The sequence below is a fragment of the Cynara cardunculus genome, unplaced genomic scaffold (assembly GCF_001531365.2).
Source record: "Cynara cardunculus var. scolymus isolate 2C unplaced genomic scaffold, CcrdV1 Un_Scaffold_3136, whole genome shotgun sequence".
NCBI lineage: Eukaryota > Viridiplantae > Streptophyta > Magnoliopsida > Asterales > Asteraceae > Cynara > Cynara cardunculus.
In genome coordinates, this window is record NW_020201359.1 from 28,280 (window position 1) to 38,622 (window position 10,343).

The following is a 10,343-nucleotide window of genomic DNA, read 5'->3' on the forward strand; positions in this document are numbered from 1 at the left end:
ATTTATAATAAAAATGATACCTCTCACAATTACAAAAAAATGAAAAATTGTGATTGGTTGAATGAAGTTTGCACGATTTATACAAATAATGTGATTTGCAAAATAAACATCCCCTATATTAAATAGATTATCAAAAATCAAAATTTAAAAAAATTACATTCAACTTCAACTGTTATTCTATTTTGACAATTTAACTTTAATTATATTATTAAAATATTTTATAAATTAATCATTCAATATATACTTTGAAAGAATTTTACAGAAAAATTATAACACATTCAATGGGTTGATACAACTAAAATAATATACATCTTTACTCATTATTATATTCTATAGATTTTTCCAAACTTAGAAATTTATATTATTTTTTTCTTATCTCTATTTTATCACACTTTAGTACCGTTGTTGGAGTAAAAAAAGAATTCTAAGGGGTTGTCTGGTAGTTGCAGAATAATTTGGTGCAGAATGATTAAGAGGCTTTCATGATATAATGCAAATGAAATATAACTTGTTGATAATTGTTTATAATGAAATTAGGGCACTGAATGGTTAAAGGAGGCCCATGATACAAAATCATTCAGAGGGTTTTAGAACCATTATGAGACAGATTTTTTTTTACCAAACATGATTCGCCTCTTAACGATATCCAGAGTCTGCCTCTTAATAGAACTATTAGAGGTAAACAAACAACCTCTTAAAATTCTAAAACTCTATTTTTTTTATTAACCTGGATATCCAACCCGCTATGGAGCCGACTAATCCCAGGGCGACCACCTATAGCCCGGAGTCACCGTAATTGAACCCCGGAGCCCGAACCCAGAGTGTAAAACACATAAACCGCAGGAACCAATAACGTAATTTACTCTTAAGTATATTATTAAAACATTTTATAAATTAATCATCCAATATATACTCAATGTTCATTATTTAGATACAATCAGAATATAATATATAGTTTCAAAAAAATTGTTGCAATATCATAATACAAAAAACAAATATCGATTACCGGTGATATACGTCCTTCTTAGAAACATCATCTGTTATTGATCGTTCTGAAGATGCTATAGAACGTTGTGAAGATCTGGATTTAGTTGTTAACGATCTAGAATCATTTGTACTTGAAGTGTACTCTTCGTAAAAGTGTTTGTCAGAATTTATGAATGTACGCATGAAAAAAGCAGGTTCTGAAGGGACCGTGAGCGTTAGAGAGACGCTGCTAAGCATGAGAACAACTGAAGCCATAGTTGGTCTCGCTGTAACGTCTTCTTGAACACATAATAGACCTATGTGAATGCATCTGATCATATCACGTAAGGAATTAGAACCATCATTCAGTGTAGGATCAATTAAACTTGTGCTCGTTCCATTTCTCCAGCTTTTCCATGCCTAAAACAATCAAATTTCAGAAAGAAGAAATTGATTAAAAAAATGAAAAATATATGTTGTAGAAAAAGAAAAGACATATAAGAAGCTAAACTCAACACTTACATGGCTAAGAAGATCTTCCATCATCGATTCGTTTTGAAAACTATGGTTTTTACGACCCGCTACAATTTCGAGTACCAATACACCAAAACTGAAGACATCCGACTTAACTGAAAATTGTCCATGCATTACATACTCCGGTGCCATGTATCCACTGGTATGATTAGAGTACAGGTTAATTAATTAGTGCAAGAATAAAAGTCCATTATTATTATTTCCCACTAACACAAATTATTCATTTAGTGATGGCAAGAAAATTAAAGGCGGAATGAATATCGTAATCTAGACTACCGTCTTTTTGCGTCAGATTATACATCAAACACTAATTAATCAAAATTTAATGACGTCTTTTGGATAGTGAGACTTACTAGGTTCCAACAATGCGACTGGTATTGCCTTGGGTTTCTTCAGATGTGAACAACCTTGCCATACCAAAATCTGCAATTTTAGCGTTCATATCGGCATCCAGTAAAACATTACTAGCTTTCATATCTCGATGAATTATTTTTAGTCGTGAATCCTCGTGTAGATACAAAAGTCCCCTTGCAACACCTTGTATTATTTTGTATCGTGTTTCCCAATCTAGAGTTGCTCGCTTCACTGGATCTATATATTTAAGATCAAGTATATACGCAAGAATATGATTAGAACAATGAATTTCTACCCATTTATCGTATTTTCTTCTAAAGTATGATTTCGGAAATAATCTACTTACCGAATATAAACTGGTCCAGACTTGCATTTTGTACAAACTCATACATCAAAAGCCGTTCGGACCCTTCTAGGCTAAACCCTAGGAGGCGGACCAAATTCCGATGTTGGAGCCTCGCAAGTAACAATACCTCGTTCTTGAATTCTAGTTCGCCTTGTCCCGAATTCTTTGACAACCTCTTCACTGCTATTTCTTGTCCATTTCGTAACTTACCCTGTGGATTTTTTATTCCAGAACAATTTAATGATACTTCTAATGCTGAAAACCATTTTCAGTAGTATATATTCCATTGCAGAAGAATAATTTCTTGTAGTGTGTTGTTTACCTTATAAACCAAACCGAATCCACCTTGTCCAAGCTTATTGTTCTCCGAGAAGTCATCTGTGGCTGCTCTAATATCACCAAAGCTACGTTGCAACGATTCGGCTGTAATAATTTCGTCAAGATCCATGTCTTCGTCAACTGGCATCATTCTCACGAAATATTAGTGGATTGAAAACCCTAACTCGTAGTAAGAAAGTATGAACGAAAAGAAACAAACAAACCCACCCAAATTCTCTGATTGCAATTCTTCCAACTTCCTTTTTCTTCTTATGAAGACACAAAAGAAGACGAACGCCAGTATCAGAAGACCAACAGTTCCAACGACAGCAACGACTATAATAGTTGTGTTATTACGCTTGCCTGAAAACCCCATCAGAAAAAAAAACAACATTATTGAAATTGTACTAACGCTCACCATCCACTATACAATACAAATTCTAACATGATTTTTGAAGGGTTACGTTACCTTTAGAAATTATCAAAAAATTACCCTTCCGTTATAATGATTTTCAACCAATTTTATACGTGACATCTTATAATAAAAAACTATATTTAAATTAAATAACTATATTATTATTTTTTTGTTATATTATTTCCGGCCAGAGATTGATTTTTGGCTGCTTTTACTCACAACGACCTAGGGACGTTTCAATCTTTTTGGAGGTTCTGCTACATCCAAAACTTTTGATTACATTACATAAATAAGATAACAGAGAATATATGTTAAGAATAAAAATGGGCTAAACCTAAAACGATTAACAATCTGAAACTAAACCTAAACCACTAATTATTTGAATCTAAAACCAAATAAGTAATGGTTTGAATCTAAATAATGTCGGCTATAGTTTTACACAAATCAATAAAAAGACCCTAAACACATGTAAATTTGGTCCCCAAAATTTCAGGACCCCTGTTCAAAATCTCATATTTAACATGCTAAGAAGTGGCTCTGGAACCACCATAATTTCTTATTAAGAAATCGTACGAAATCCCTTGAAAATTGCTAGAAAATTACGAGTCTTGCTGGTTTTCTGTCGTTTCAAACTCCAATTTTCTAAAAAATCCAGAAAAACTACTAGAACTATGTGAAGCATAGTGTTTAATCTAATTAAAGGATATTGGCCAAACGTATATACCTGATGGAGGCAACGCCGATGGGGGCAACGGCGACGATGATGGCGGTGCAAGGCTCACTGTAGCATTAAAGAAGGGGTAATCTTGATACCTAATATTGCAACTAAGATATAGGACTCTTGCCCCACGTTTTCCATCACAACAACTTCGTGTACGATTGATTGCATTCGTCAAGCAATTATAACACCTGGTTGCCGAGATATCCGGTGTACATTGCATAAGCCCGTAAATCTTGGTCGACCTCGGGCCATCGGTGACGTTTGAAGCGTATTTACGGAGAGACCCGCCACTTGAAGCCTCGTCTCTTAGTTGTACCCACAATCGATCAAGCGCTTGAGTAAATTGGTCGACGTCCGTCGCGTTTTCACTGTCTTCCGGATTCCATGCACTCTCACCACTATCCCATCCATCTATAATGTTCGAACTGCCCAGAAGGATCTGATCGGAGTACCTTATCATACACGTATCGTAAATTATATTTCCTTGCTTTTTGTTAGGGCAAAACTCTCGTAGTCTTGCACCGTAGTCGTTTATGCACCTCTGACAATCTTCTCGTTCGATGTCACCTCTACATAGTGCGATCACGTTGACTTGATCAGGGGCTTCACCAACAGACCGATTGTAGAAGCCGTACGTGTTGTTGGGATCGGAGGTGATCACGGATGAAAAAGCTTCATCACGATTTATCTCGTATGCACTGTTTCTAGTGAAATTGAAGTCTGCACCGCAATCGGCACGAAATTCTCCCGAGACCGAAACCGCGAAAAAAATCGTGATAATAACGATTAAGAATGAAATAGACTTTGAGGTTTCGATCAACATGGTGTTGCAAAAATAGAACATGAAGGTTTGGTCTCATTAGTTATATAAATAAAAAATAGCAAAAATGTTTGGAGGTCTCAGGTTCGAATCTAAGAATAAATAAAAATCCCTTGTAGCCATGGAGATTCAGATGCGGTGAATTCACGACTGGTTACCCTGAGATTAGTCAGCTCGCATAGCGGGTTGGATATTCAGGTTAATAAAAAAAAGTTACATATATACGAAAAGGTAACACATGTGAGGTAAAGTTACAAAGTTTAATATCTAATACATTAAAATTTAAAAAAACTAATAAATAATTAAATAAGATGGTATTATGGTATATGACTTTTAATATCGTCTACCAACTAAATTTGTATATTTGATTTGATACGATACTAACAATCAGTTATAATTAATACCAGTTAAGTTGATATCAGTTTAATTGTTACGGTTAATAAAGATATTGATTGATTTGGTTTGATACCAATAAAATTGCGACACGTAAAACTAAAATAAAGACAAACGTAATTGGTTATATTTTGACCCATTTTGGATTTTAGTTGGTTAGTCAAAGTTGGTGTTCTGAATTTGAAGATACGACTTTCACATTTTTAATTGTGAATAATCATTTTGTCAAATATTCACATATGTTAATGCACTTGTTCTAATAAAACTTGCAAGTATTTAAGAGGGGATAAAAATCTACTTATAGTTATAGAGGTTTAAATGTAGTGACTTCAGACTATCTATAAAGTAGGTGGTAGTTTTAAGATTAGTCGACTCGTATAACGAGTTGGATATTCAAATTAAAAAAAAATGTTTCTCATTTATGGATGAAAGGGACTATACGTGTCAAATTGTCAATGTGTAAAAACATTTAATATAAAAATATTTATATATGTATATAAAAGACCAGAGTTTTTATAAGGACCCATTTAGTCGAGATGTATGCAAACTAGCCCGAACACTCACAGTTAATAAAAAAAATCAGCAGTTATAATAGTTAAGTGATATACAACGTGAAACAATAAATATACTCCCGTAATTGATAATTTGCATATATTGGCAACCTTTGGTTGTTACGGAAATTTTGAGATGCACCATGATTATTATCCGTCGGGAAACCCAGTCCACCCACCCCGATCGTGGACGGGGATTCCCCGTTAAACCGAGTCTTGGGAACGGTGATCCCCACTTGGCTCAAACCAGGAATGGAGACGGGGATGGGTATTGCATTCCCCGCCCCATTACGATACCTGATGATTATTATCAAGTGGGCGATGGTCGTCCACGTATCAACAACATATACAACAAGGGATATTAGCCAAAAAGTCTGATAAATTTATGTTTGTTCCAATTGACCATTTCTTGTTCACATGTCACTTTCTTTTTGCCTCTTTCATTATCTCATTAATGTGTGGTGCAACCATAAATTCATTAAAAAAAAAGTTGGTTCTTTCTTTCTATAATCCAAGCCTCTTGCCTTTTAGGAGGTCAGAGATTCAAACCTCACCAATGTTGAGGAGGGTGTATGAGTTTATTTGTTGCATTTGTTGTATATAAAATATGTTATATATACTTCAAAAAAAATCATAACATCAGAAAAATGAAATATTATTTATAATACTCAGTAGTTATCACCTCATACTTCCTGGTTATTTCTTTAATTTAAAGATATATAAATTTAAGGGGGTTTTTTACTCGTTCAGTATACTCACGTTTTTATTTTAAAACTATCATCTTTTATCGATGTGTGATATATCAAAACGAACACGGAACACCACAATTCAACATTTGAGAACGTAGTATTTGGTTGTCATATCATCTCCATCTCTGTTTTATTATTGTTGTTCCAATGTACCGTTCTCATTTTCCCAGTCTATTATCTTTTTTTGTTGAATATTAATATAGGACTTGATCATCTGAGAACTCCAAAATTTATGAGATCTATGAGATTTTCTACCTTAAGGTTTTGTTTCACATGTTTTCTTTCTGTCTACGTATAATATATAGTGTATTGGTTACATATATTTGTTTCATAATATGTTTGTTTCATATATATTAGGTTTACGAAGTGAAACTTTGTACGTGTATTTTTTGTTTTGCAAGCACGCCAGAAAAGTTCACATTGTGAACCGTTTACGTGTGAAACAAAAAAAAATTATGAAACAAATATATATTAATCACTGCATTAAATTATAGTCATATGTATGTGTTGGTCCGTCTCTAATTAGCGACGGATTTGGCTATTTTTCTTATTTTCTCATTTGTATATGTTATATGTACATGTATGTATCTGTATGTGTTATATGTATATTTGTGTATGTGTTATATGTATTCGTCGGTTTGTATTATACGTATGTATACATGTGTATGTATGTGTTTACGATTGGATATATGTATAGATAATTATATTGTGTGTTTGTGTTGTTTGGTATCCATATACAAATAGGTAATGAGTCACCATTGATGTTATTGAGTCTTATTAAGTCATAAAGAATCTTATTCGGAGCAGAGTGTCGCAGGACGGAAGAAGGGTCGTCGTTTTGGTTTCGGGACCTTGCAAGATCCTTCTTATGCTATGACCGATTAATGTACAGTAGCGACAGGAGATTATACAATATTGGATTACCAGCGAAGGTATGTTGGTTATATTGTTATGTATTTTGTCATTACTTTTCATTGCAAACAAATTATTGATTTTTGTCAAATATTGTATATTTACACGTAGCAAAGTTGAGAGAGAAGTTGGCAAAGGTAGAGGAGGAGCCTCAACACAATCAGACTGAGCTCGTGGCCGAACGAAAGAGTAGGGCAGATTAGGGGTGAGCAGCGGAACCGGGTACCTGGCTATGGAACCAGAACCGCCTTGGAACCGCCGGTTCCAGAACCGGAACCGATATGAGTGGTTCCGGTTTCGGTTCCTAAAATACGGAACCGATTGAGAATGGTTCCGGTTCCGGTTCTTAATTTTTTGGAACCGTTACCCGCCGGGTACCCGGTATTTTTCAATAAAAAAATAATTATTATTTTTTAATACCAAATTTATATTAGGCTTACATTTTGAAAGCACGCCGTCATCTTTATTCTTCATCTAAATTCTTCATATAGAATGATTCGTATTTTTTCAAATTGTGTGTTCACTTGGATTCATAGTATGTAATCGTTTAACTTTGAACCTTTACCATTATACTATGTAATCGTTAAACTTTGAACATTTTCTATTAGTTTATTATGGTTTGTAATCATTAAACAATATTTGTAACCATTATTCTGTATAATTTGTATTATTGCTTATTTATTTAGTGTTTTGACTATGTTTTATTTTTTATTTCTAAATAACAAAATTTTAATATTTTAGAAAGCGGGTACCGGGAACCGGAACCGGTTCTTGGCGGTTCCGGTTCCAAAAATTTAAGAACCCCTCTAACCAGTTCCGGTTCCAATATCTCAAAGAATAGGCACACAGCCGTAAGAGTGATTAAAGATATTGTTTCATCACGACGTCTAGAAAACGTTTCTGTTCAAGAGGATCTCTTCACTAAGAAAAGGGTCAAATTTTTATTTTGGTACAAAATATGCCATTGTTTAAATGCATTTTTCTTAGTACGTCATTGTTAGAGAAAGTTATGTTCTGCTTAAACTTATGTGTGTGTATACAGGGTTGGATTCACGTGAGACAATGTTGTTTTTGTACATTTGAAGCTTTATAATAAAATGTTGTGAAGATAAAAAAAGGTGAATCTCCAACCTTTACAGTGTTTTGCTGTAAATTTTCAAATGTAAAAATCGTGTCTCATGAAATCAAGTCTCTCTCTCTCTCTATATATAATTATTTATAAATGAAAATTTGAAAAAAAGATAAAAACAATAAGGTATTGTTTTTTTTTAGAAAAAAAAAGCTCTTATCAGTCTTTTACGTCTGATTCGTTAAGAGATATGGTCATTCAAATTGTTTGTTTTTTTGTTCAGTTTTTAGAGGCATTTATATCTTATTGTACTCTTATCTGATAAGAGGTAAACCAACTCTTATTTGCCTCTTTATTCTCCAGACTCCCAACAACCCTCAGCGACGACGTTTCTCAATCAAGTAAACTTAATCTATCATTTCTTTCAGTCAATCCTTACTAAATTGATCATCACCTCTGTCAATTAATGTATTTTAATAGAATTTAAATATTTTAGATACCATCAATTGCATATTTTTGTTTAAATGAATGCTAATTAAATAATTTAGATATAAATTTCATAACAATGATGAATAAATATGTGAAATTGTATAAATTTATCTATAAATCCAACATTGTACTTTTCTAATGGGTAAAATAGACAAACTAAATAAATTCAGACATTTATTAGTTTACAAAAACAAACAATTTTTCTGATTCAGATTTCATACTTCAGCACCACCTCTTATTAATCATAAGTGAAATAAGACTTCAAATTTCAGCACCTCTTAAAAAACAAACGACACCTAAAAGACTCTTATTAAAACAAAATTGTTAATAAGACAATCACAATCACCAAAATTTTCGGGAAAAAAAATCAAAATCCATTACTTTTGTTGGTTGATACCAACAATTTATATAGGTCAATCTTAAATATTGTCATCATTTGGTTTGAGTCAATGTGGAAATTGCATTTAGTGCACGTCTAAGTTGGGGTGCTCAAAAACCCGACCAACTCGGTCTAATCTAACACGAAATAATTCAACTTGAAGTAATTCGATGTCTAAACGAGTTGTAAATTTTTTAAACTGTAGGTGTTGGTTTGAAATTAGGTTACTATTATCTGAATCCAACCCGATAAACCCGATATCTTTGTGTTTTTTTGGATTTAATGTGATTATTGAGTTTCTATTAATATATACATTAGACAATTAGACTATCACATACTCTCTTTATATACACATATTTTCAATCTATTCTCCATCTCTATGTAACTCTTTCGTATATATGTTCAGTAACCGTGAACATATATATGTAAATTAATTGAATGTGATATACGTAAGATTTAAGAAGTATGGATAAGCCGTATCAAATCGTTGAAGATGAAAAATAAATTATGAGTAGAGAAATGACATATTTAAGGTTAGAAAAATATTTTAATGTAACAAATTATCAACCGGACCAACCCATACGGTTTGGGTTGGGTTGGGTTAAGATTTTTCAAACCGTAAACATTGAGTTGGGTTGTTTAAATGTCTCCAACCGGATCAACCCAACCCATAAGCACTTCTACGTCCAAATATCATTGTTAGTAAAGAAAATGTGGATTTGAAGTTTTCTATTTTCAGTTTTTTAAACAACTTTTTTAGGAATGTTTTTTTAATCATGAGCATCTACGTCAGCTTACGTACGCTTTTCGACGCTCGACTAATCGCAAAAGTCATGAAAAATAGTCAGAAAAATTCTCAATGGCTTTACAGGATGGAACCAAACCATCTAGAATGTTTGTGGCTCAGTTTGGATGGTGTTAGCATTTTTTTAAACATACGAGACAATAAGTTGTGGTTTGAGATTTTTTTTCATACCGTAAGGATTGAAATGAACGGCCAAGATTGCCAAACCACAAAAAAAATGAGTTTTGGTTTGATTAGTTTAGATGTTTTGTATTAATTATGAGCTTCATATATGAATCAGTTAAATAGTTCATACGTGAACTAATTAATGAGATGTTCATATGTGAATATGTTTGTCACCTATATTTGTAAAAATTACGAAAATATCTCTCTATTTTTCGAATACCATATGAGGAATTATCCAATACTTCATGGTCAAAGCCGTAAATGTTGACCAGATGAAGGGCTAAAAATACTTATTTACTTGTCAAATTATTATCACTCCTGAAATGAACTTTTCCATATATATATATATATATATAT

At 32.9% G+C, this 10,343-nt stretch overlaps 1 protein-coding gene across 1 annotated transcript; it reads right to left on the minus strand.

Moving 5' to 3' along the window:
* Positions 1 to 1,002: 1,002 nt before the first annotated feature.
* LOC112503501 (cysteine-rich receptor-like protein kinase 15) lies at positions 1,003 to 4,477 on the minus strand. Its single transcript, XM_025107531.1, has 7 exons — positions 3,658 to 4,477; positions 2,747 to 2,881; positions 2,523 to 2,650; positions 2,201 to 2,411; positions 1,854 to 2,091; positions 1,489 to 1,639; positions 1,003 to 1,386 (listed from the first exon to the last, which is right to left on the minus strand). Exons 1-7 carry the CDS (start codon positions 4,475 to 4,477, stop codon positions 1,003 to 1,005), a joined length of 2,067 nt encoding a protein of 688 aa, XP_024963299.1.
* Positions 4,478 to 10,343: the final 5,866 nt, after the last annotated feature.

Excerpts from the sequence above, each read along its gene's own strand:
- LOC112503501 (XM_025107531.1), bottom strand. The coding sequence starts at position 4,477 with ATGTTGATCGAAACCTCAAAGTCTATTTCATTCTTAATCGTTATTATC. Across the intron at positions 2,651-2,746 it reads ATTGCAATCAGAGAATTTGG|ACATGGATCTTGACGAAATT; the intron begins GTGGGTTTGTTT and ends CAGTTGACGAAG. Across the intron at positions 1,640-1,853 it reads AGTCGCATTGTTGGAACCTA|TGGATACATGGCACCGGAGT; the intron begins GTAAGTCTCACT and ends TAATCATACCAG.